This window comes from Filicampus tigris, chromosome 4, assembly GCF_054856515.1.
Source record: "Filicampus tigris isolate MCC_2025a chromosome 4, RoL_Ftig_1.0, whole genome shotgun sequence".
NCBI lineage: Eukaryota > Metazoa > Chordata > Actinopteri > Syngnathiformes > Syngnathidae > Filicampus > Filicampus tigris.
Window position 1 is genome coordinate 25127982 of NC_141220.1, and position 27904 is coordinate 25155885.

Below are 27904 nucleotides of genomic sequence, written 5' to 3' on the forward strand. Positions count from 1 at the left end.
AGTAAGTGGCAAAGGAGCCGATTCCCGGCATTCATAAAACTCGGAAATAAACAAGAACGCTCCATGTCTTTTGTTTAAACTTGAACTCCAAGCGACCGACGGGAGGTTTGTTCTCAGCGCAGATGGAAATGAGTGATCACCCGCCGTGCAGCGCCTCCCCCACCCACATCAAAGACGCTCGCTCCGGCTTCTTCGATATTGTTCCTCGGTGACCAAAAGCAGCCGGTCCCGAGCATGACAAAGATGACACAAGACGCCTCTTCCTCCTCGGTGACGGCAGTCACGATAAGCCCTCGGCCCAGTCTTGCGTTTGATGCATCGCGGCCCCCCTCGTTTTTCCGCCTCCTTCTCCTCCCAGACAGTTTAGAGAAGCGTGTAATGCGAGAGGAAATATCAACGGTGATCTCTTGAACTCTTTCAAAAAAAAACACAAAGGTCTGTTTTTTCTCTCTTCGGCCATTTTGAGGAAGTAGTGGGAGGGGATGCATGACAAATGGTTGTTTCCGTACTTGTGTGGGAGATTGGAGATCTTGTCCATATAATGTCATCCCATATACACGCCGGTAGTTTTTAATGTTCTCATTCACTTCCTGTAACTGTCACGCGTGTATGAAATGTAATCAACCGATAATATTTATGAATTGCAACAGACATTGTCTGTTGTAGTACCAAACTGACCTGTGGTGGGCAGCATTGTGCAACAGGACACGCAGACTACAGGGAAATAAAAAGAAGAAGAAAACAAGCAGTAATGAGAGATGAAATACAGTAGAAGAAAAAAACACATTTCTTGGATGCTAACAAAAATTAAGTCTAGTGCGGTGTGCTGATGGGTCACATGATGTGATGATGTTTCAAACTAAAAAAAATTGATTAAAATGTTTGAATTTTTGGGCATTTAATTCACGAAACATTTTTAAAATTCCTAATGTCCGTTTCCCAAACAACGTCAAAAGTAAATAAATAAATTCATATTTATTTTTTGCACCAGGTATAGTCATAAATGGAAATAAATAACCTTAATATTCAATGTAGATTTTTTTTGGTATCAAGTGTATATGTGAACTCATTTAAAAATAAGTCAAATTAATAGTATTAATAATCAAAATGAAATACAATAAATACAAAATCAAAACACATATCCAAGGAACTAATAATAATCATAGTAATAATAGTGAAAAAATAATAATAATTTTTTGAATTTTTTATTTATTTTAACTGAGATGCTAGTAAATTTCAGTAACGCAAATGTATGCATGATTTATGCAACGTTCTATGTCACTAAAAAAAAAATTATAATTTTTTTTTTTAAAGTTTGAAAAAATAAAGGGTATTATAGACTCAAATAGTCTAATGACAAGCCTAACGCATTCAAAACCACTTTTTTTGCCCACCAATAATCTCTAATTGGAAGCTTAGGGAAAAGTCCAAACTTAAGCTGATCAACTCATAATTGCTGAATGGAACCAGGGAATTCTTAATGTGCTTACTGCGATTGCTAAGTAAATACATTTAAGAGTCACCAGGATTAGTAGCTCGGGCACGACTGCTGCCTCAGTGCCAAATATCAAACCGGCGATGTGCCCTTTTAATTGGGCACAGGTCCAAAGAGTCTGTCTGCGGGTTAATTGGCCTCCTTTCCTGCTTTCAGGCTTTCAGTCCCGGGGAGCGCGTCTGCCTGGCTGATGTGTAATTTGGGGGCCGCAGATGGACGCGGGACGCTCTGACAGCAGGACGCTCGAGAGGCACTTTGACCAGACGTGACTCGGGGAGTTTGGATGGCCTTTAGGGGATGAAAGCGTGGTGCCCCTTTTCCCTTCTCAGTGTGACTCAGTGAGTGCGATCAATATTCACCTTTTATTGTTTGTTGTAGTGCTAAGACGTAGTACATTATGTCAAATTATGTGCGCTTTTTACATTAACACTGTGCTTGGATGTAAGAAAATGAAAACGACTCTATTTTGAAGGTTTGCAAAAAAATTGAAATCAGAGATGCAAGCAAACTATAGATTTTTTTGTGCTGATTCCGAATCCACCCTCATTTCATTTGATAATAATAAAATAAAAATAATATGCAATATAGTCACATATTTAGTAACATTTATGAATTAAGGGTTAGGTACATCAACAGGTGGATTTTTTTTCAGCAACGTCATAGCTATAAGTGACAATGCATGGTAAAATCTGTATTGCTCAAGCTTTTATAGGGCCAAACTTAAAAGCAAAAATGAAAATAGCTCAAAAACCTGATGTGTGAGAAAAAAAACAAGATATTTCTTAAATCAGCCTCAAAAATACGTTTGGAGGAAAAAAAAGTCAAATCTCTGACCAGGGTAATAATTCAATTCAATGAACAGCACAGTACACAAGAGTTTAAAAATTGTTTGTGAAATTCTACCTTTAATAGATGTTTAAAACATAAAGTTCTAAAAGATTAAATGCAAATGAATTGAACTTAAAAGTTAAATACAACTGAACTATCCTTCGGCGGTGATTCTTTCACGTACCGCTTGAGGGAGCCCGATCTCGATAATTCCCAATAATGGATTTGCATTTTGAGAAGAGTATGATTTTTTTTTGAGATTTTTAAATTTTTTTTTATTTAAGTCAACTTTAAATGTCAGATATAATACCGATTTAGAATAACCAATGGCCATAACACTATGTCCAAATTTAAAAAAAAATATGCATGCATGCAAGTTTACACAACGGCAGGCTTGGAAAAAAAATGCTGACTTTTGGAATGCTTCGGTTCCACGACTATCATTAAGCTGAAGAAACTTATAACACGGTAATTATATAACGTAAAACAGAAGTGTGCTCATCTCTGGCAACACGTTGTTCTTATTTGCCAGTTGGCGTGGGGCGATCTTGCACGTTGTCATCTTTTACAGCATTTGCAAAGAGGAATTCATTGCATTCGCCCCCCCCTGCGGGCATAGCTAACATTTGACATGCATCTGTTCCCTCGGGGAAGGAAAACGCGTAACGGCGGCGAAGCGGACAGAAACAGGTGTTGCCGCTCTGCCCGTCTTTGAGATTTACGGAGAGTTGTTGTGAATCACCGCTAATTGTCGGAAATTACACAAAGATTCTCGCCCCCAAAAATGAACTCATTCCAGTTTAGCCCGAGTCAACGCTGTCAGCTAAAAGCTAAAAGAAATATGAGTGTGCTTTATGGGAAACACTGCTGGGGGGTTTATAGAAAACTACTTTGAACGTGATGACTGATTGATGTCATCTCAGAGATTTACCCCATAAAAAAAGTTTTGTAAACCAGAATTTGTTTTGATTATGTGTCTCCAGCCTGGAATGGTTTATTTGAATAACAAAGCTTTTGCAGTCTTAAAATCAGAGCTATGCATTCCGCCGATGTGACGGACCGGACGCCCGTTTTGTAGGCAATAAACGGGAAACTTGGAAAAATAGTCGGAAGCCCATTTTGAGTATTTGCACGAGTGGTAGTTTGTCGAAGATGGCAGTCGGCAACGCTAACAGAAGCCCGTCGAAAATCATAGGCAGACCGGCCTGTCGGCGATTGCTATTTTTTTTCCGACCGGACAAAAAGGCGGATAGACGGACGGCAATTTTTTTTTTGTAAAAAGTCCAGATCTGCTTAAAATTAATCTAATTCACCCTTTCTCTAAAACACACCCACACGGGCGTGTAGTGCAGGAGTGGGCAACTCCGGTTCTCCGGGGCCGCCTTCCTGGATGTTTTAGATGTCTCTCTCCTCCAACACACCTGATTCAGATGATCAGCTCATCAGCAAGCTCTACGGGAGCCTGATAACGATCCAGATGCTCCAACCCGGATAGAAAACGGGTACGTTGCGCGAGGAAGGGAATCGGGCGCAAAAACTGTGCCAAGGACTTATGAGAGTGACTTGGTGTGGTGACGACCCGAAAGTCACAACTACAAGCAACTATGAGCCCTTCCCTGTCCTTAGTTACTGTTGCTAAGTTTGCCACACTTTTGCAGCCCATACTTTCCCTGTCCAACCAATCAATCCATCCAAAACAAGAAATTTGTAAAAGTTCTGTAAAAAATGTGTTGACAAGAGTCGACCCCACGCGCCTTCCAACAAATACATACATTACCCATGTCTGTCAGTGTTGCAACATGACAAGACTCGCTGCCGTCTTCCGAGAACTGAAACCAACACAAGTTCCTTCCTCTAGAAGATTCACTTCTTTCTAAGGGCTTCACAATGATCACTTCATCGCAGTAAGAGTAGCAACTTGCACCACTTTTTGATCTCCTTCTTTTTGGATTTGGCGACTCTCGAGTCATGCTGGCCGCCATGCTCGTGGCGATCGCTCTGCGTGGATCTTTTGCCATCTCTCCCGCCGACAAGGACGCCTGCGACTTGTACGCCTCGGTCGGACAAACGATGGAGCTTCCGTTTGTTTACAACCATCTGGCCAACGCGGACGTGCTGAGGTGGACTCACAACGGCACCGTCATTTTCAACCGGGAGCAAGCGAGAGTGTCCGCCGGGAAGCCGGAGGACGTCTCCAAGACCGGTTCCCTTCTGCTGAAGAACCTGAAGCTCTCCAGCGGGGGCTGGTACCAGGCCACCGTGAGGCATCCCAACTGGACCCTCATCACGATGTGGAACGGCCGACTCTGCACCCTGGACAAGGTGTCGCAACCGCGGCTTGGTTACGTCTGCGACCTGAAAACCGGGTTTGTCGATCTTAACTGTCACGTGGCCAATCCTCACGATTTGACGTTCTCGTGGACCGTCGACGACGTCAACGTATTGGGTGCAACCAAGCAGACTTTGAACGTACCACTGGACAGGGAAAAGAGTTTCGCATGTAGGGTAAGGAACAGATTCAGCACGGAAAGGAGTGATACTGTCCGTCCGGCCTGTGAAAATCCCCCGGTGACATCACCTGCGTCACCGACTTTGTTTTGTTTTACATCCAAAACCATCATAGCCGTGTTGGCGGGAGAAGCGGCTCTTTTTCTTCTTCTGCTCGTCACCGTCGCCGTGTTGTGTTGCCGCCGCGGACGCGACAAAACAGCGATGCGGGTTTCGGGAAAAGGGGACTTCGGAATGGTTTCCCTAAGGCGGCAGGGATCTGAGCTCAACAGCCCAGATTACGAGACCATGAACCCCGCAGATGTTCCCTCGCCTGCATTTCCAGAGCCTTTACCCAGGACTCGTCAGCCGAGTGTTTCTACGCCCAGTGAAAAGCGTCCACAGCTGAAACAAACTGCTGCAAAAGACCCCTCACCAGTCCCAAAGCCCAGGACCAAGAACCCCCAGACACCAAATATGTGAACCCTAAGTTGTTACAATGATTATTTTTCTTCCACTGGGCAATGAATCCTTCACAACTGGACTGTTCTGGTTGTCTTTGAAGAGGTTTTGGCTCCCACCCGAGCAGGCTCGGTCAGTTCTACCCTCGTGCTGAAGATGCGAAACGTCTTTGCAGACGACCAGAAGGGTCCAACGACGGTCGATTCAATGCCCTGAGAATGAAATGACCCGGGATGAAGGAGAATATTCACTGGTATTCATTATTTTCCTCCCTGCCATGGTGATTTTAAACTTTATAAGAGAAGACTTTGAATTCAGGTTTTTAGGGACGTCAATTTACTTGAGACGGCCTTACAAAAGTCAAATCAAAACAACACTTGATAACGGATTTTGATGGCATTTATAGCCGATATCAAAAGTGGAACTGATTGTGAATACTATCGATTCTAAAAGACAATGATTTTTGTAGAAAAAAAATTGTTATTACTTTTATTAGACTGAATTTTGAATTCTTGGAATATCACAATCTTTTCTTGGAATATTACATACCTTAAAAAAAACAACACACAAATAATGTTTGGCATATTACAACTTTGTTTTGAAAAAATATGACTTTAAACTCGTAATATTGCAATTCTTCTGAAAAAAAAGGCTTTCAGTGTAATAATACCAAAGATTTTTGTCTTGAAAAAGAAATAAAATCGGAATTGGTTTTCCAAATATTACAACTCTTTCAAAAATATATGTGCACGGCTTCTCATTTTCCAACTTTCTTCAGAAAAAATAAAATCTGCCTTTAGTCTCAATATTACAACTCTCTTAACGTGTCTGTCATGATTTAATGGCTTTTTCTTGAAATTTAATTTTTTTTTTTTTTTTTTTTTTTAAATCTGAATTTGTTCTCGTAATGGTGAAAGTCTTAGGGGAAAAAATACTGCTTTAATTCCACTCATTTCTCTCTTTTATGAGTGCATGACGTTTTCTCAATAAAAAGTTCTTTTATGATTCAAATATCTCAAGTTCACAACTACTAAAAAAAAATATGAATTGATTTGAGTAATTTTTAATTTGTATTTGAATGTCCATTTCTAGCACCTCCACTCTTCGACGGTGATGCGGTTGGGGTGAAATAAAGTTTTACATTTCATACTCGCCGTAGTAAGCAGCTTATGTTTGCCAAACACCATTCTTTGTTCCGGCTTCTTCCGTTTTCGTCATTCTCGTGCTGAAAATGTGCTTGCTTGCAAGAAGTTATTAAAAGCAGCAACTACTCCCGCAAAAAAAAAAAAAAAAAAAAAAAAAAAAAAAATCAACAGAGGAACGGATTAGCTAAAACAAATATGTATTATCTGCAACGGGCGAATGGTAATCCGCACATGAAAGTGTCTGCCGTCTGGCCTAATGCTGTGTGACAGTCTCATAATGGAGGCCCCCTGAGCACGGTGGCATAAAACGAACACGCAATGTCATCTTTTGTCGACGCTGGCGCTCCCTCCACACGGCGCGCGGATCCGTTCGGTAGAGCAACGACGCTTCTCGAAGAAGCGTCCGGATGTGCGTTACCTTCCATGAAACGCGTCTCATATGCATTCTGGGCTTCGGCCCTGAGACGTGTTCAATCAGAGGCCGTCGACGCTTTTGATGGCGGCGTGCAGGGGGAAGGAAAAAAAAAAAAAGGGGGTCAATTACCCGTGGAAAGTATTTATGCCCACGTCAGATGGTTCCCGGGGCCGCTCGCCGTCTCGCCGGATGCCAAGTCTGCGGAATGTACCGAGCAAATCAGAAAATCAGAGGTTAGCGGACGCTGCAGGCTGTTTGAAATCAGATTTGTCGGGGGAAAGGGGTTAGCAGTCTTGCTCTTTTTGGCTTCACGTCAACGTTTTGTTTATTTGAAGCCACTTTTGATGGCAAATGACATCGGGCAAAGATGAGCAAATGGGTTTGATGGACAATGTTTACATAGAGCAGGACAGGCACGGGCAACTGGCGGCCCGCGGGACACACGTGGCCCACGACTGCACTCTGAGTGGCCCCTTGATTAATAAAACAAATAAAATAAATAAATAAATGGGGGGATATTTTTTTACAAACCCATACATTTTTTCTGATAAACATTCAACATGCTTATTCCATGAAAAACATTGTAAATGGGGAAAAAAATATATATATATTGAAGAAAAAAAAAATGGATTAAAAAAAATCTATGAACATCCGAATCCACGGGGGGCCAACTGCCAATATGCATCAACTGTGGTTTTAAGTTATAATGTCAGCAGTAGATGGAAGACATGGCTTAGTTTGTTGAAACTAAACTTAAATAAAAATTGACCGACCCGACTTTTGGGGTTATTCATTTAACCCACAAAACCACCCCGCAAAATTGGGCTATTTTACTTGAATGGACATTTCAATCTCCAGAGTGACTATAAAGTGAATATTTTAGGAAATTATTTTTCAAAATTTTAACGACAAAATATGTTGTTATTAATATAAATATTATTATTCACATACGCTCACACACACACACGGCTCAAATCTACTTTGAACTTTCCCTTTGAAAAACTGCTGTTATATTTGCTCCATCCATTGTCGGGGGGGGGTTTCCACTTGACAAAAGTTTCAGACTGGTTGTAAAAGTGCATTAAAAAGTCCTCTCTTATGATAGCGTACGTGCCGCAGTCATTAAAGCAGTCAGGATGTTGCTCACTCTTTTATTTGTCACAAGGTGGAATTCGGCGCTTTGTCTTTATTTGGGATGCACTTATGAAATCCAGGTGAAGTACTTTATATGAAGGATCAGCTGTAGACTCAAAAGTCCAGTCGGCCTGTGTTTTTAAAGCTTTCAAAGCTGCTCTATCATTTCCACCGGCTCTCTAATAAAAACGCTTCTATCAGGCAAATTAACCATCCATGCTCTTGTACCTGATAGAAATCAGATGGAGCAAAAATTCCACCTCCTGCTTTAATAAGCATCTTGTGTCTACCCACGTGACATTTATCAAACGCGCGCAGCTTTCTAGTGCCAATGTTAACTTAGAACCGGGCATCAGAAAGAATAGCCAGTATACGTTTATTGTGCAGACAGTTTGAAGCTTTTGTTTTTGAGAGAAATGGATTCCCGTCAGCCTTGTTGCGTCCGTGGATTCATGCGGGGGATAACGGCGTGTTAGTGAAGCCGTGCGACAAAAGCGCAAGATGAGAGAGGTGTGAAGGTGTGACGGGGGGGAGGCTGACAACACCGAGTTTTTGCTTTGGCTATGTGGCGTCTATCTCGGGAAGCATCAGTGCAACACACTGGTAGGCCTCACTGTGTGGCCTGGCTTCTTCCCTTTGAAAGGCACTCTGGTTCCAAGCCGACCTCACCTGGGGGAAAAAAATGCCTTTAAAAGTACTTTTATCACTCAAATAGATAAGCTCTCTGTACAAAATAATGTGTTTGTATTTTGTTTATGGCTACCATGGAGATAAGATAGGCTTTTCCCCCCTAGAATTGCTCCGAAAAAAGCTTGTCAATTTAAGTCTCAAGTCGATCCAAAATGCTACCATGCTAAATTTGGGAGGCTAATTTGGAAGAGCAAGGTAACAACAAGGAAGACCCAGAAAGATTTCACGTCATAGAGAGGCTGGACACAACATTAACATTCAGTCTATAGGCTAGCATTTAGCAGGATAGCCTAGCAACATGAGTAACAAAAAAAAACAACAAAAAAACAAAAACAAAGAACAAAGCCGGACCCACAAGAACTTCATGCTTTCTTAGCGGTACTCGCGGTCTTGCAAAAGGTTAATCGGACTTGATCAAATGAAACCATGTTATCAGTTCGCATGCTAACATAGCAGGTTAGCAGCATGTCTAACATAGGCATTGAGGCAGAGCCATGGGGATTGCACATCTTACCTAGTAGACATGTACTTTTAAAAAAGGCTAATGGGACCTGATAATATGCTAAAATTTCTAGTTTTTATGCTTACATATAGCAGGGTAGCGACATGCGTTAAAAGAAAAATAATAAACAAAACACTGAAGCATACCGCGAAAGATAAAAAAACACTGAAGCATACCGTGAAAGATTTCACGTTACACAAAGCGGTGATGAAGTATGTAGAGTGGAAACAATGCTAACATGCTAATATTTGTCAGGGACAACTTCAGGATTTTTTCTCTCCTGGGTCTAAACAAGCACATCAAAAGCACTAGGGTCGACCATAAGAAATCAGACTTAATTGCACTAGTACCAATGCACTAGTACCAATTCACAAAGCTAATGAGGACATAGTGATGCTAACGTTTTTACAGTCGGTACGCTTGTTTAGTGGGATAGCTTAGCTACATAGGGTTCACATTATGCCTACTAGTACGATAGATAGATAGATAGATAGATAGATAGCATTAGACTATTTTTTCTATCCATCTAACACTTGGATGCTACCATCTAGCAATATAGCAACAAACACACATGCTAGTTGGTTTACCCTTCGCTGTGCCTCCAGCTCTGGATGGTACAGTGTGCACGTACAATCACCGCTGTGCTGCAGCGGCCCTCGATCTACTCGGCAATAAAATGTATGTGGGTACCCTTGTTCTCCTCCATCATTGTTGTTTATTAGCATGCAATGTTCTCTGACTGATGCATTCAATGTGGCATGTTGTTTTTTGTTTTTTTTTCTGTTTCCTGTGGTATTATTTCGAATCAGAACACATGTAATCACACATCTTTGGGCCAATAAATCCCAGTTAAATGGGCTCCTTATGGCAGTTGATAGACAGTCTGCTCAATGGCGCTCGCGCCAGCAAACGTGCGGGCGAGCAGCTGGGAGGTCGACGTCGTGACTCACAAATCACATTTTGGCCGTCGCATGGTGTGAGGAGCTCGCGAGCGTCCCTTCCACTTATATTCCACGCAGAATACCGAGATGTTCTCGTGAAATGCGTTTGATTTGCGAGCGTCTTTTGAACCAATGCGGTTGATTTTTGTAGTGATGTGAAGTGAATGTACGCTGGTTACGTTTGATGTTTGCAAACAGCTGTTAGCGCTCATCGGGCGAAACCTCAAGTTTGGTTTCTGTGTAATTTTTCAAAATCATGTGTGTCAGTCCGACACATTAGAGTGGATGAGGTTTTTTGGGTGGTAATTTATGGAACGTTTACATACACAAAAGTTAATAAAAAGCAACTTTTTGTCCTTTTGCTTGTCCTCATTTGGGGTCACGGCTGATGACTTTCGGCAAGAGAAGAGGGATTTTATTTCGAATAAAACCAGCGAAGAAGAACAATATTGATCATGTTTTCTGTTCTAATTTTCTGTGTTTGCATGTTATGCGGAGAGTTAATGTTGATGGTAATTTTCTTGTGGAAAAAAAACGTCAACATTTCGTATGGCGTGGCAGGAGCCGATTAATGGCATTTCGATTCATTCACAGTATATCAAGGCACCACTGTACTGTACTGCATATTGGGTTCTTGCTTGTGAGGATGTTCAATCAATATAATACATTATTTTCTGTATACTTGTTAATTATTCAAAATCATCTGGTTTCTTGCAGTAAAGCAGGTCAACAATTCATGAACATGGATGTCGTTGACGCAAGCAGCTACAGAACAAAGGTAACATTGTTATTTATTAAAAAAAAAAAAAAAAAAAAAAGAACCCTGACTACATGAACCACAACATTAAACCCACTCCAGAGTGTTAAAGCTGTTAAAAATAATTAGCCCACCTTCCCCTCTCCCCTATATGGACGGTCCTGCCTGGTCCTGGTCCCACACTTTCAGCCTATGCTGACACAGACCAACTTTTTCCACGCGGAAAGTATTTTCCAAGAGGAAAACACTGTGTCGCTGCTCATAATTGTGCCTGTGTCCTAAATGAATTACATTGTTTAAAAAAAAAAGCAGGTTTTTGTTTGGACATGAAGTAATCACTGATTGCCTCACTTCCATTAAGTCTCTGGAAATTGTTCACTGGTGGAAAGGTGACCAGTGCCTTGACTTGATGTGGCGACGCCTGACAGGTGATTGTTGCTTCTTCTTGGAAAGTGTTGGTCATAAAATGCCTTATTATTTTTAACCACAGCTATAGTGATAACCCGGTAACTCATCAGTATGGGTAGCACTTTTTGGATCAAAATCTTGACCCAGGGTCAAATACTCAACCCATTCTGCTGGGTATAAATAACTCTGGTACTGTACTGGCTCAGTCACCTTTGGACCCAACACTGGGTTAGTTATTTCACCCAATTTGGGTTACTTTTGACCCGGCAGTTTTAAGATAGTATTTAACTCATTCGCTGCCCAAAACGTTTTTATAGATCTTTTCACAGTCCAGCCATTCAATCTCAGGAACCTATTTATATATTTTTTCAAAACGTTAGGGTTTAAAGAGGGTGTGAAAATGTCTGGCAGTTACTAACCATCTTGTGTTGTTTGAAGATTTAACCATCACTTCATTAACCGTCTTGTACCGATATCCTTCCAACTCAAATTGATCGAACTGAAAATTGTTAGTGTTGCACAAGCAATAGACAGCATGTGCAAACTGGCTTCTGGCACATACTTGACCCCCCCCTCCCCTCCGAGGAGTCCAACATGGAGACCACCACCACTGCCACCCCGCTCTATTTATTATCCATTTCCTGGGTGTCAGTCATGTCTCGGTGAGCATGTGTGGGGGGGCTTTAACAGATTTTCGAGTAGACACGGAGCATAAAACGCTGAATTTGATATAGGGTAAGGCCAACTGTTGCGTCGTGGGGGTGCATGCGAGTTGGTTGAGGGGGTTCAAAAGGATGTTGGTGAGGTATATAATGGTTAAGAGCAACAATGCTTAGGAAACGGACCCCAAATTAAATACTTGAGTGCTCTATCGGACCAGCCGGGACACTGCTCGTGCTGTGTTAGTATTAGCATCAGTACGTGTTGTTCATGGGTCAGGTACTTGATCATTGTTTATCGATGCAGTTCAGGAAATGTGTGTTATCATTTGTAGCATGTTGCACACTCATAAATAAAAATATAAATAACATTTTACAAATAGACACAATCAATGTGGACTTACCGCAGTGGTTTAATAGTAAATCAGGCTTCACAATTCCAGGGAGCAAAAAAATTACATGTTCATATTGGTGCTTACATTTACGCCCAGGAATAAAAGTGGTCTTTTAAATTGAGTTTGAGGGAAATGTGTTCTTTCTTTTAAAGGTACAAGACCCAAATATAAATATATACACATTTGAAAGTACTATTCGTTCAAAGTTCTTTTTTTCTTCCCGTGAGTTTTACCTCGGAGACAGTTACGTCAGTGAATTAAAGTGAATGCGGTAACATGACACTTTACTACCACCTTCTGGTAGTACGCAGTTATTACGTCCAATGTTTCCCACGTAATTATTTTATTACTTTACTTTGAAACTTTTCTTTTTTTAATGTATTATTGATTTATGTTGTCTTGCTCTTTATATCTGTTCATCCATTTTCTGAACCGCTTATCCTAATAATGATAACTATTTTTATGAAATTAATATGTACAGTATTGTGTTTATTATTATATATTAATTTATTTTCATTTTCTTCATTATTTTCACAACAGTCATCGTTATTACGACATTATTTAATGTGTTTGTGTGTTTTTTCCCTTCCATTTTATTCATTATTTTTCATAATCATTATCCATCCATCCAGCCATCCTTTATCCGACCCGGATACTGGAGCCTATCCCAACTGTCTTTGTCTAGGTGGGGTACATTTTTGTTGTTGTAGTATTACAATTATTCATTTGTGTTCTTCTGTCTTAATTATTATTTTCATTTGGCTTATTCATTATTTGTATTTTTTTAAATTATGATTGCGATTATATTCATTTATGTATTCATTTATGTATTTATTTTTAACAAAATAATAATTATGATGATCTTTTTCTTTTAATTCCTGGAAAGAATCATATATATATTTTTTTTTACTATATTCAATTAGAATTTTACCTTATGTATTGCAGTGGGTGCAGTATGCATTATAATCACTAGAGGTTACTGTTTACCCAGGAAAGAACGTTTCTTTTGGGTCACTAAGTGCAAGCCGACTATAAATTCAAGTTCACGTTTAAATAAATACTTCAACGAATTGGCAATGTTTATAGAATTTGATGGCATTTTTTGAAAAAAAATGTAACATTCATTTTATTCAAATTGTAAATCTGTCTTTTTGATGCAATAACCCGCGCACCCCCCCGCCCCTCCCAAAAAATTGATTTAATGTTTAAATATCAGGATGCCAAATGTTAGCATTCCATCCAAGCATGTTGCAACTGCAGACCATGCAGGAATGTGCAGAATGCATTTGATAGTAAACATCAATCATTATCCTCTCTTTTATGACAATTTTCTCTGCAGTTCAGTTGTGTTATATGCCCGAGAAGCCTTTTCTCGAGTGGGGAAGATAAGTGCGATGGGGAGAAACTGCACTTGAAGGGGAGCGACTGTCATGCTTCAGGTCCCTAAATCCTCAGATTAGATTTTTAGGAACAGAGGCGGCTGTCTGGCAAGAAATCAAAGCGGCTCTTGAAGGACCAAGGGATCTGTTTTCAATGTACAAAGTTATCTCCAGAAAAGTGACTGCTGCATAAACATTGCCTTCTGCTGGGGTACCTGCACCTTTGTCCTGAAGACCAAATACTGTCAATCATGTGTTCAGTTGACACAAAGTCAAACAGTGGAACCTCTAAAGCAGAGATGGGCAATTTAAATGCTCAAGGGGGGGGGGCGCAATTTTTCATCAGTGCTACGTTAGGGTACATAGGACCGTTCACTTCATAACCAGATGTATGACAAACACCTTATTTTTGAAGCAAACAACAAAATAACCACATATTGTAATTTATAACCCAGTGTAAAGTGCTCTCACATAAAAATGACTATTCAAGGATGGCACAAAACTGCTGAATAAGAAACCAACATTAAGTCCAACAAATCAATTTGTAATTTTTTTTCACAAAAATAAACTCAATCAAAAACATTATTGAAGACTTCGCAATAAATTATTAGGCCTACTCATGTTGTAGTGTAGAGCAGTATATGACCCAGTGTAAACACAACTAAGACATGTCTTAAGTTATGTCATCTAATGGTGATTGGCAGAGCTAGGCATTTTACTAAAAATCGTGGTCCATTTATCACCTTCCGCCTACCGTTCCGCCGTCCGTTTATCCGCCATTTTGTCCGGACGGACCAAATAGTAATCGTCTATAGGCCGGTCCGACTATCATTTCCGACTAGCAACGGGCTTGTTTCCGATTACCAACTTCGACAAACGAAAAAAATATATATATATATATATATATATATATTCACAATTTGGCAACCGCTGATTCAATTATTCACAGATTTGCATCCTTTTTTTTTTTTCAATATGTTTTCATACTTTGCATATTTCCCGGTTTGCCAGGATTTTTACCCCGATTTCCCCCTTATTTTTCGTGGAAAATGTGTGTTGAATGTTCATCAGCGTTGTTTTGCCAAATTTTTAGGGTTTGTAAAAAAAATAAAATAATAATAATTAAAAGGATGGCGGCGGGGATTAATCAAGGGGCCACTTAGAATGTGGCATACCTGCCAGTTGCCCATCGCTGCTCTAAGGTTTGACACAATCCATTCGGGAAACCTAACCCAGATCATAGACGGGGGTGCAAAAATATGTTCCCTATTCAAATGGAGTCTGAATAACATAGTTGTGCATCAGCCAATAGAGTGGACAGCCATTCATAAGGTGTTTTCCTTTATACTAAAGAAGTCGCTCAGCAGTTAAGGCAGTAAACTGTTATTAAAAGCTCCTTAAAAGTACAGTAAACGGTTATTAAAAACTATCAGTGCAAAAAAAAAAAAAAAAAAAAAAAACATACTCAAAAATCGCCCCTGGAAAGCTAAAAGTGCTTGCTGCTCGGGAAAGTTCTATCCACTGTAGTATCTGATGTGCGTTTGTAGAGGTTGTGCAAAGAACACAAATAAAGGGCTTTTGTTTCATTATTTATTATTCCTTATTTTCCAAAAGTGTTAGTAGTGGCAAGACATACAGTATTGGTACGATTAGTAACAAAGCACCAAAATAAATTTATATTTCACTTATATTTATACAGGCTACATACTGTACTGTACATAATGTATAGGTAACATTAGCATTCATTAAAAAAAAAAAAAAACATCTTTGGATAAAGCGGCAGGCAGACGAGCGCGTTTGCGTTTCTCTGCAATGCCGATCTTTCATACTGTAGCACGTGGTTCAAGTATGAATATTACAAATAATAGCACATATAAGTTACAAGTCTTCACGGTTATTACAAAGAACAGGATTACATCTCTACAAAAATGTTTGGCACATAGTGCATCAAGTATTCTTTACATTTTCTGATACAGACCTCATAGCACAAGTTGGCCTTCATCGATATGAATGAAGGTTTTCTAGCTGCTCATTGACTTTTTTATTTTTTTTTATTTTCATTTCAATTAAATTTAATTCAACCAATACAAGCTGCTTTGTATGAGAACAACAATAATACAATTCCATCTAACCTCTAACTTTGGTTAAAGCCTTTTTTTTTTTTTTTTTTTTTAACGAGTTAGCCTGCACGATACGGGTAGTGACAATTCTTGCGGCGATACACTGCTCGGACAAAAGTAATGGGACACCCACAGGTGGTGAAAATCAAATCAATTAAAACTAGATGTTTAAAAAAAAAAAACAAAAAAAAAAAAACAATATTACACAATTATCAGAATTCTAATTGAACAAAATATTTTGCCAAGGCATGTAGATAAGGTTGTCTAATCCAGTGATTCCCAACTCCTGTGTGAGAAAACTTCACTGGATGAATCCTAAAATACTTGCGTAACACTACAAAATAATTGCTCATTTATCCATACCAGCGTCGTATAGTGACAAGAACAATCAAATGCTTTTCCACTAGATGGCAATAAGTACAATGACCCTGTGTAACAACTTCTTGCCATTCGGATAACAGAATAGTTTTGTGTTCAACTAAACAAGCACAGATTTCCCACTGAGAATGTAAATGTGAGATTTTTATCATGTAAAATACGGTTTGGGAAACATCAACACCCCTTATTGACTGTCCCACAACTTTTGACCATAGTGCGGAAAGCCGATAAGCTTTGCGGCTATATCCTATATTTGTAAGACAAACTTTGACGAACAGTGTTTGCGAGGTAATCATTCTAGTAGTCTTGACGAGCACCATTCAGGCGATTAGTGGTTATTTGCTACAAACTGGTTGTTTGAAAGCGGATGCATCAACAACAACTTGATGATGGCCGCTGCTGCAATGGTTAACACATACGTGGTTCGGGAATAAATATGGTCAAACATACATACACGGAGGTAGGGGATGCTGTTAGCATTTAAACGTGCGTACATGAGAAAACTTGATTTCATTCAAGACAAAAACCAAGAGTGTTTTCAAAAGCCATCTCCGAGTCATCATGTATCCGTATGGCAGTAAGTGGCCTTCCTGTGGATTTTTAGTAGTTCTTGAGTACTGTTGAGAGGAAACTACACAAAGCTAAAAATATACTGTTACTTCTTCCGATGATCTCGAGTGCATCAGTAAGGTAGGTCAACGGTTAAAGAAATCACTTGATGTTGTTGGTGATGCAATTTTAGCACCTCTTATGTACCCAAATGACCATGCGAGGTTTGGGAAATTGTTGTGCAATGACAAAAAATGAGGACGTTTAAGTCACTAAGCCAGATCAGTCAGTCAGGCAACTTGTTCCCAAATCTTCTAGTTTTTGCTGTAAAAAAAAGCAAAGCTTGGCGAGCTAGGTTAGGTTGAGCTAAAATGAGCCTGTTTTAGCTTGTCTAAGCGATCACACACAAACATGAATTAAGCTGAGAGAACAGCGGCGAAGGTAGCTAAAATAAGATCAGCTAACCGTCCTATACCAAGGTCAAACTAACTGAGGCAATCTGAAACAGGCTGATATAAGATAAAATATGATAAATTGAGCAAACAGAGCCCGGGTTAAGCTAATATTAGCCAAGTTTTGCCCAATTGCAGCTTGCTTCAGTGAACACTCAGACACCAAGATATGTTGAACTGAGGGAAGAAAGGCTGAGCTTGCTGAAATAACATCTTAAAAGTATACCAAGCCGAACTATCTTGGTTAGGGCTAAGGTAGCCAAAACAAGACGGAAAAGGCTGAGATACATTAATACAAGGTTAAACAAGGCAATGAGAGGCTGGTTCAAGCTAAGACTTCCCATGTTTAGTCTATTCTATCTTATCTCAGCAAACACACACAAAGAATAAGACAAATAACTGAGAGAGGAAAGGTTGAGCTTGACAAAATAAGATTAGCTAAACTATACCGAGTGGAACTAGGCTAGGTTTAGAAAAAGCTACCTGAGACAAACTAAAGCAGGCTGAGAACCGAGAACCGAAAGATAGGTTAAACTATGGTTGACTGGGAGAAACTAAAAGACACACAAAATTCAAATTAAAAGCAAAGGCAAAGTCAGGTAGGCTCGATTAAGCTAAGGTTAGCTGAGATAAGCGCAAAATGGCTGTGGTAAACTAAAGAGAGAGAGGCTAAGCGAGGTTAAGATAAGATTGAGTAAAACAAAATTAGCTGCACTAACGAGATGAACTAGGATAGGCGATTTCAAGATAACCTTTGAAAACAAAGTAAAAGTCACTTACTAAAACAAAACTAAAGTAAAACCAGGTAAGGCTAGCTTCAGCTAAGGTTGGCTGAGGAAAACTAAGGATACGTTCTGAAATTCACTCTGATGCGCTTACAACATTCAACGTGGTGAGTTTGGAGAGGCAGAGCGTGCTCCCCTCCAATTAACTTGTTAGAAACCGATCAGCAGCTCATGCTCGAACTGTTTCCACCTGTGCTGCCTGACATACTGCATGCGCACTTAAAGCGCACATCAGCACTCTCAATGACCGAAGTTTCCAAACGTTCTTGAGTGAACCACTGCGCGCTTGGAGCATATTTCCGAACGCGCCCTAAAACAGGCTGAGAAGAACCCACGTAGGTTAAACTAAAATTGGCTAGAATGAAATGTGTTAAACTACTCAACTAAATTAGGCTTGACCATCTTAAAGTTGAGCTGAGACTAGCTAAACGACACTAAGCAAAGATAAAATAAATTAAAAGACAAAGATAGATTAAGCTAAGATTCGTTGAAATAAAATGAGCCAAACTACCAGGATAAAATATGGCACACTATTTTAAATTAAGGTTAGCTGGGACAAACTAAAAGTCAATTGGTGAAACTAAAGAAAGCCAGGCGAGGCTAGGTTAAGCTAAAGTTAGCTGAGGGAAGCTAAAACAGGCTGAGAAGAACTAACGTAGAGAAACTAGATTAAGTTAAACTAAGTCTTGCTAAAATTAAATAATTTGAGCTAAAGGGCGCAGAACCGAACCAAACAAAGCTTCACAAGGCTACGTTACGATAAGGTTAGCTAAGACAAGTTAAAACAGGCTGAGAAACAACAAATCTAAAAGAGGCTACGTGAACATATGTTCAGATGGGACACAAAGTTAAACAAAACGAAGATATGCGAGGCTAGGTCAAGCTAAGGTCAGCTGAGACAAGCTAAAATAAGACCAACACATTGAGGCTAGCTAAAATGGCTACTGACTCTTGCTGCTTTTTTGTAATACAGGCATACAAGTCATGGTAAACATGCATAACTGACAAAATATTGAGTTTTTTTTTCACAAAGACAATTGCTTCTGTCAAGGAAAATAACATCATCGAAACAGAACAACAGTAAAACCCTCCTCATTTGGTTGCATTCCCAGTCAGTCGGTGAACGATTGTGTCCCTTCGTGTCTCGCAAAACAGTGTCCGGCCAATCGTCTTTGATTATCGTTCATCATTTCAAATATTGACAGTTCAACTTTAAAGGCACTGCATAACACAGAGTCACCACGTGTTTTGGTGAAGTCGGGGACCGTTTTGCAACACGCTCGCCGATGTCGATGGCGTCCTACCAATTAGTGTCTGTGCAAGTTTTCGCTGGTCAGCAGTGCTCAGGATCCTCAGTGGACCTGAAGGAGGAGCCCGATGTGCGCCTGAGGAATGCACTTCCCACAGAAACCACCGCAACGGCCATAGATTCTTGTCCCGTCCTACAGAGACGAGACGGACAAAGAGAAGCGGGCAAAATAGGGCAGGACGCAACGGAATAAATGTCGCTGGTGCTTCTTCTTCAGTGACGTGGATTGAAATCAAACAAAAATGACAACCATACAACATTTTCTTCATAGTAGCCAGAGAAATGTATTTACTTAACCGCAGCACGTATCGGTTAGTTATTGGGGATAAGGTGCCGTACGTCCTTGGCGCACGGGGGTTTATTCGTACAAAGGCCGTTTTACACAAACACACACACACACATAACACTCCCCCATTGTTTTCTACTCAAGACATTGCATAAAAGTCCCTTACCTCAGACCTGTGGACCTTGACGGAAACGTAATTGCCCTGAGACGTCCATTTGGTGGCCTCGGCCACTCTGAGCCCGGTGCCAATCAGATTGATGCCGAACTGGCCCTGCAAGTATCCACAAGTCACTCATTGTGCCAGATAAGGCAAGAGGTAGGACATACATCAATGTTTCACCAACCTGTGGACACTTGGCGGCACTGTAACAATCACCCGCTGTGGCAAAGGGCACAGGTCGACCAACAGGAGTGTGGGAGAAGCGCAGGTCGGTGACTGATGAACAGCAAAGATTGGAAATATAATTGTCAAGCGCTCGCGGACACTTTATTGAGCGTTAGCAAATCCTTATGTTTAGTATGTATGATCATTCTTAGACCCTGTAAAACCAAATGTTCCATCTTTCTATGGAACATGTGCAAAATGTGGTGGGAACACACAGTTGTTTCAAATGGTAAGGGACTTACGGATGACTTGTTTTCTGAAGCTGAGCCGTGATCGGCCCTGAGCATTTGTGATGTCATTTTCGGTCGACAGAAGCGGCAAAATGGCCGCCTCTGAGATGGCTAAAAACAGGTGGATTTTGCTGCTCAACTCATATTCCACAAACGCAATATTAATCAGAATGCCGCGTTTCACCGAGTGAGCCTGCTGGGAACATATTCTTGAAAAAAATATGTTTGGGTTGATTCCCACTTTAAAGTATGAGTAAAAAGTATGTTGAAACTCTGACAAATACAGTAAATGCAGCTCGTTACTACCCACCTCTGAACAGTATTCATTGACGTGCATAAGGACTAAAAGAACTGTGCCAAAGCAAGGGTCAAGCCCAACTTTTAATTGATGTCTTCACTGATTAAGAGGTGTTGTGCCAAAAATGTTATTATAAAATTAAATAAATAACGACCTGCGGCACCGGATCTCACCCGCCTTCATCTTGAACTCATTGCCTCTTTCTCAGCTCTTTTCCAGCTGCCAAATCCAAATGAGTACCATGCAAAGGGAGGATGAGAACATGAAGCCAACGGGATCGCTTCTGCCCGCGCACACGCATGCAAATCCGCTAATCATGTCGGGAAGGTGGAGCTGACTGTCGTAATGAGCAGCACCGTGTAGCCCGAGGATGTTCGAATTAGCAGTATTCGATGGCGATGCGAGTGTAGTGAGCAAGGCCGCTTGCTGATGACTTTTCCGACATATTATTATTATAACGATATCATGAGTGGGTGCATGCCTGCACGTGCACATATGGACCCCTTTCATTCCGGCGTGTTTGGAATCAGCTCGTGTTCAGAAGGTCATTTATTCGTTTTTTTTTGTTTTTGTTTTGGGAAGGGGCAAAGGGGATTTTGAGAAAATGAGCCCCGATGACGCACTGCGGAGCCCTTGTGTGGTCTTGCTGTGGCTGGCAGACAGGCAATCACTAAGTAATTACTCACTCAGTATCCTCAGGGTGCTCAGGTCCAGACGGACCTTGTGGAAGAGGGTGTACCCCGCCGCGGTGTAGTCGTTCCTGCAGTTGCAGTCCTGTCTACGGCTGCCATTGTAGGGGCATTCGAAAGGGTTCAGCAGCCTATGTGGACCAGACGATGAGAGTTCGAAGCGGGGTACACGTAGTGACAATTGGGCCAAAATGGAGTGCTTTCCCTCCCCCGTGATAAAAATGAGCAAGGCAGCAGAGTGATTTCTTTCATTTTGACACTTTGCCGCTTTACTTATGTGAGATGGGCGTTGGGCTTCTGAGGTCTTATTGCTGGGTTGGGCGGTTATGATTTTGTGTTTTACTTCTGCTGCGTTCCATGTGTTCCATCCATTATCCAAACCGCTTATCCTCAAGAGGTCGACAGTATTCTATGTGCTTAATGTAGCGGTTTATTCGTTTTCCGATTTATCTGGATTTTCTTCCTTTGCTTTTCTTTGCTGGTTTGTCGCTTGTCCGCTTTGGCGCAATTGCCAGTTGGGCTGCTAGACAGCTGCAGTTGTGCATATTGTCTTTCCAATTTCTGTCTTTATATGTAACTAACCTCAAAGCTGGCTCGCGCTTTAGGAAATTTAAAGCAAATGCTAAAGGCGCCCTGGCCTCCCCCCGCAAAATCTGGAACAAAATCAGCTTTCATTTAATTTTATTAAGAACTAACTTTTAAAAGGTTTTAAAGTTAGATTCAAATGGAGAGCAATGTCCAGTTATTATTACGACAAATGATGATACCAAGTATTTCAATTTTTCAGTTCAAATTGTTCAAAGCATAGTTAATTAATTGTTTTAACTTTTAGTGTTTTAAAGCGGAAGTCAACCCAAACATATTTTTTTCAAGAATATGTTCCCAGCAGGCCCACTAGTTGAAACACGGCATTCTGATTAATTTTGCGTTTGTGGAATATAAGTTAAGCAGCAAAATGCACTCGTTTTTAGCCATCTCTGGGGGCGGCCATTTTGTCTTCTGTCGACTGAAAATGACATCACAACTGCTCACAACGACCAATCATGGCTGACCTGTTTTCTGAATCGGAGCCGTGATTGGTCGTTGTGAGCAGTTGTGATGTCATTTTCAGAAGACAAAATGGCCGCCCCCTGAGATGGCTAAAAACGAGTGGATTAACAGTTATTCCACAAACGCAATATTTATCAGAATGCCCTTTTTCTACTAGTGGGCTTACATAGAACATATCCTTGAAACAAAAAATGTTTGCGTCCATTTCCTCTTTAAGCACAATTTTTAATATCACTTTACTACTCCTTTGCATCTGCTAACCAACATTTCACTCTGACAATAAAGTTATACCACCATATGCCTAAAAGATTAAAAAAAAAAAAAAAACATTATACATGCATAGTAATTGATGGCATTTTACATCAACGGCGCTCAAAGAGTAGCAGAAAAAAAAAAAGACAGCTGGGAAAAGAATGCTACGTGCTTTCATAAAAATGGCGTTTTGGTTAGTTCATTTTAACTGAACACGCCCATGAAGCCATATTGACTTTATCCATCATGTACCTGTAGCCATACACTTCCGAGTAATTGTCCGTCTGACTGCTGTGCAGTGTCACATATTCCTTGGGGAAATCGGTTTGCATCTCCGCGCAGTAAATCTGCAGAAGAAGAAAGAGCAGGTGAGCACATGTGGAGAAACTGACTCATAAAATATATGTAGACACTCAACGCACCTGAAGGATGCGGGACTTGACTTTGAGGTAATATTCACCGTCCATCCTGACGCCCTGTCGCATCTGGATCTCCCGGCACGAGGTGAATAACTGGCCTGGGGGGAAACAACGGGAGCATTATCATGCGTGTTGATGGAGTTTTACTAGCGCAAACCATCTGATAGCAAAGGCCTCCGTGACAAGCAGTGAGCAATAATCCGGCGAACGTGAACATAATTTAGACATTCGATCATCAATAGGGCTCTTTTGTTTACTCAACAACAACAACAACAACAACAATAATATATTAATCACACAATTTTAGAAGACCGTGAAAAAAAGTGATATCAAGCCTTGTGTTAATCTGTCATATGTGGAACATTACATGACCAAACCTGGAAAACAGCTTAATGCGCTAACTTTGTATGCCCGATAACTATCATAACAATGGGTTGATGACATGATGGTTTGAGGCCAGCCTTGCTAAAATGTATTCATTAATTTATTGTATGGCTGCTGTCTTTAGACAACAGTTAAATATTGTGGATGTATAGCGTTTATTTATACATGTATGATACGGTGCAGTAAATTTTAAACATGAACAAAGCCTAAAACATGGGATATTGTCATCTTTGGTAGCTTTGGTAAGACATGTGCAAAACAAAAGACATTTTTGTTGACGTTTACAGCTCCTACGGATGCCTTGTTGCAGTCCTCTGCTATTTGGCTCCTTTGAGGACCCTGGTGTTCAATTTCATATGAAATCAGTAGGGCGCAAGTATACCATGAAAAGAGCAATACGATTCTTGCATGAGAACACTAGTCCCACCCTCTGCAATTAAAAAGTTTGCTTCATGTCAAAGGAGGTTGTGAGTCATATGAATAAAATGCTTATTGATGGAATGAAAAGATGAAAACACCCCTATGATGAATTCACGTTTCCTTAAATGGCGAGCTGTTGTATTAAATGTTTCATGATGTGTGTTGCCTGCTCTTGTTTGCTCAGAGTCCCTCAGTGGCCATATCGTGCTGATTAGCATTAATACTTGACCGCAGTACTGGCTCTAGTCCGAGCATATCGTTTTAATTCCGCCACGGGCCGGCTTGGCAGAGGCCGGCCGGGCAAACGCGCAAAAGTCTGGCCCACTGCCGATTTGACAAGAGCTCGCAAGTTCACAATGAAGGCGGCGTTTTGATAGGCCTGACCGTGCGGAGAGTTTGTTGAAAAGCGCTGACTGCCCATTTATCCTACCACGAGGTAATCACTTCAAGAGGCTTTCGGGGCGAGACGCCCTTCTGGCTAATGGGTTAAAACGAAGCGAAAAAGGGGAAAAACAGTTGAGTTTCTATAAACACAATCAGATACGAGGTTGGCCAACATACACAACACAGTCAATTTGATATCATTACTGCGAGGGAGTGGAAGGGGATGTTTTGCTTACATTCTCCATCTTGACACGCAGCTTGAGACTCCGGTCTTTCCGAGGGACGGCACTGCTTGGACGCTGCTCCTTTGGAGGTCACACACTCCACGCTGCGCTCCATCACTCCTGCCCCGCATGTCTGAGAGCACTGAAATGCAAATATTTATTGATGATGAACTAGAATGCAATAGAATATGCCTTTATTAGCCCCACGGCGTATCTGGCAATAATCCTAATCACGTCTGACTTTGATTTAATAAAAAAATATAATGTCATCTGCACATGGCATGCACCCTCACACTACAAAGTTGTGGAAATCCGTAATCCAACTATTAAATTAGCAAATTGATGACCAGTCCCCCCCAAAATTGGAGGAACAGGATATATTAACAAACGTACACATAAACTAACTAAAGAGCTAAGAAACAAACACGCTAATTTACAAAATAACTTAGATGCGACAAAACTATAAGGAACAAAATGAGAACTTGAGAAAATAACAATGTAAGTAGCTAAAAAAAACATGAAGCTAAAGAAATCAACAAACTGGGGGTGGGCGATATAACGATATTAGATCGTTAAGCGATTCAACGTGCTCACGATCTCAGAAAGCCGAAAGATCGTTTGATCGTCTACATGGCACAGTTTAGCTCTATGGCGGCACAAAGCCGCTGACGCGTATACCCGACCAACCAATCACAGCACGCACAGTGCGCCGTACGTGACACTGCCCACCTCTGTGTTTGTTTGTGTAGCGGGAAGCTATAGCGGAAAGTCACTGCGAAGCAGAGTTGGTCCCGAAAAGAAACTCCACATCCGCAATGTCGATTTGGTTTGGCCTTTTCTCGGAGGAGAAAGCGGAAACCAGTTATTTGCAAAGTTTGCACAGACTCGGTTCGGACGACTAGCTCCAAGCTAACGCAACCCACGGTAACACAGTCATTTGTTAACTAACTTAAGGGCACGCCATATGAAAAAACTAGCAAGCAGTGAAAAGTAACTGAGGCAGTGACTTATTATTACCTTGCTGAAGACATGATTCCCATTAAAACAGTGGAAAACAAGAGGTTTAAAAGACTCTTCAGAGTACTAGACCCGCGCTTAGAGCTGTGTTTTTATGTTTACGTAATGTTTACATTCACTGCACATTTTGATAAAAATTGTCACTATTCAAATTAAAACCTGTTCAGAAAGCTTAGCTGGCTTAAAATGTCTTTTTTTTTTTCTTTTAGAGTTTTATATACATTTTGAATATGTTTTGTATGTTTAACATGAGGAAAATGGTCAGAAATGTGCAAATTAGTCATAAAACACGATGTAAAAAGAGAATCATGATAAAATCGTGATCGTGATTTTATGTTAAAAAAAATTGTGGTATGAAATTTTTGCCATATCGGTCACCCCGACAACAAACTAACCGATGAGCTAAGAAACCAAGAAACCGAGCAACAGATGAGCTAACAAGCTACCTAAAAAAAGCATGTGAGGAAGTAAATACTGTAAATAAGTATGATAAATTAAGAAACCAACACACTAAGGAACAAACAGTCAAACTAACAAGCTACCCAAGAAGCTAGGTGAATAAGTAAATACTTTAAATAAGATAAGCTAAGAAACCAACAAACTAACAAAGGAACTAACTACCAAAGAAATGAATAGCACATAAGTAAGCAAGTCAGCCAGTAAGATAAGTTAAGAAACCAACAAACTAAGGAACAAATTGACAAACCAACTAACTGCATAAGAAACTAAGACAATAAATAATTAAGTATACGTAAGTAAGCAAATAAGTAAGATAAGAAAGCATCAAACTAAGGAACAAACTGGCAAACCAACAGACTGCCTAAGACACTTAGAATAGAAGTAGAGCATGGAAGTAAGTAAGTAACTAACTAACAAGCTAACTAACTAAAGCTAAGAAACCAACAAGGAAGAAACTGATGAACTAACAAACTACTGTTAGATGTACAAATCTAATGTTAGGAAATACGTAGGTAGGAAAGAAAGTAACTAACTAACTTGCCTTTTAACCAACCGACCAACTTTCCCCGCATGCTAACCTTGCTCCAAGGTCCGACTTTCCAGTAGGAGGCCTGCGGGCAGTCTTTGAGGAGGCACGGCCTGGTGCTCAGAGGACGGGGCTGCGGGCAGCGGGTGCCGGCGGCGTAAAGATGTGGGGCCGGTGAGGAGGGTGTTGTCGAGCAAGAGACCACACGCTGCTGGTAGCCAACGCCGCAGCTAGCGGAGCACTGACGCCACACAGGTTGACAACAAGTAAAGAGTCGTTAGCATAATAAGGCAACGGTGGCTTCCTCCATATTATTTGTGTGGATTTTGACAAATAATCATTCACATTCCCACCTTAGGACAATTTAGGGTCTTCAATCAACCTAACATGCATGTTTTGGAATGCGGCAGGGTGTACAGAAGCAGGCTGTGTGTCTTCTGTATTTCAGTTCTAACCTGCGACCAGTCCCCTGCCGTCCACACGTGGCGGCACGGAGCCCCTCGGCACGGCTGGCGCGACGGCGGTCGGGACGCCGGCTCGCAGTAAACCGCCTGCGCCGGCGTCATGGTCGGGCCCACGCAGTCCACCTCCCTGCTCCTCACGCCGCCTCCACAGGTGGCGTTACACTGCAGGCAAACAGAAGGAGAAGCAGTGCTCGCTGAGAGAGAGAAGACGGGCTGACAGAGCGGGGGCGCTGGTGTTCTTCGCAGCAGCCTTGAGCTCAACCAGCTGGACCCATTTAAGGATACAATATGTGCTCCCATAAAAATAAAAAGATCAGCTGATTTCCCTCAGCACCAGTGATGATTTAAAAGCGTGTTTATATGACCATAAATATGAATTTATGAAAAGCATTAGTTGTCCGCTGGTTCCGAACATGTACAGTCCTTTTAGTCACGGATTTCTGTACCCCAGGAAAAGCGGGGGTTCACTGTATTTATTGCCTGCAGGGTTCACATACCTAGTAGGCTACAGTTTCAGCATTTGAGCACACTTTCTAAAGGATTCTGTTTTTTTTTTTAATGTGACTGCTGATCTATTTCCTGGGCAAAAATTCTTTTCAGATTCTCAAGGCAACGTGGGCAGGCCTCTGAGCACCGCTAAGATTCCTACAGGAGAAGTCCTTGCATGGTGATCCTTTTTTATGCCTTGCCATTGGAGGACAAAGCCACACGACAGCAACGAGTGGAGAGGGAGAGAGAGCGAGAGAGAGAGCCTTCAGGTTGTCTCTTTAATGATACCAAGAAAGAGCCAATAAAACAACATTATGGGATGCTTTAACATGTGTACATCTGTGTAACAGCAGGGGGTAGTGAGGAAGGATGTTGGTACTAACTAACTAAGGGGTAAAAAAAAAAAAATGTATTCAGCCGCATGCCAAAGAAATTGGTGGCGCTATAACCCTTTGACAGTCATGCAGTCCTCAAGAAGAAAGTCATTTTTGGAGAAGTCACAATTATAACGGCAGTGACATTCAGTAGAATACATTACTTCAATCAGGACTGAACAATCCTAAACGTGTGAGTTTGATGGAAAATTATCAAGTCGTCTTCTCGTGGTACATAAGCTTTTTTGTGGTTTTTGCAGTTGT

General features: G+C 41.0%; 2 protein-coding genes across 6 annotated transcripts in view; one reads left to right on the forward strand and one right to left on the reverse strand.

Annotated features, from left to right (window-relative positions):
- LOC147149074 (uncharacterized) lies at window positions 1-27588 on the forward strand. Of its 5 annotated transcripts, none has more exons than XR_015086398.1 (4): window positions 1-435; window positions 1652-1833; window positions 10817-10877; window positions 26762-27588. XR_015086398.1 is itself a non-coding variant. In XM_086027426.1 (3 exons), the coding sequence occupies exon 3, from the start codon at window positions 4292-4294 to the stop codon at window positions 5291-5293; it is 1002 nt and encodes a 333-aa protein (XP_085883552.1). In that variant the 5' UTR covers window positions 1-435; window positions 1652-1833; window positions 3671-4291; the 3' UTR covers window positions 5294-6543. The 5 variants fall into 5 exon arrangements, 1 of the variants encoding a protein (XP_085883552.1); XR_015086399.1 differs by having other exon boundaries at window positions 27378-27588; XR_015086400.1 differs by lacking the exon at window positions 10817-10877 and adding an exon at window positions 26377-26568.
- LOC147149075 (A disintegrin and metalloproteinase with thrombospondin motifs 20) overlaps window positions 15271-27904 on the reverse strand; it is a 105051-nt gene continuing 92417 nt past the window's right edge. The window contains exons 31-39 of the mRNA XM_086027425.1: window positions 26769-26939; window positions 26366-26554; window positions 24324-24453; window positions 22903-22997; window positions 22733-22827; window positions 21176-21309; window positions 19921-20012; window positions 19743-19847; window positions 15271-19423 (exon numbers count right to left, since the gene is read on the reverse strand). Coding sequence (XP_085883551.1) covers window positions 19334-19423; window positions 19743-19847; window positions 19921-20012; window positions 21176-21309; window positions 22733-22827; window positions 22903-22997; window positions 24324-24453; window positions 26366-26554; window positions 26769-26939 — 1101 coding nt within the window. The 3' untranslated portion in view covers window positions 15271-19333. The remainder of the gene's footprint in view (window positions 19424-19742; window positions 19848-19920; window positions 20013-21175; window positions 21310-22732; window positions 22828-22902; window positions 22998-24323; window positions 24454-26365; window positions 26555-26768; window positions 26940-27904) is intronic.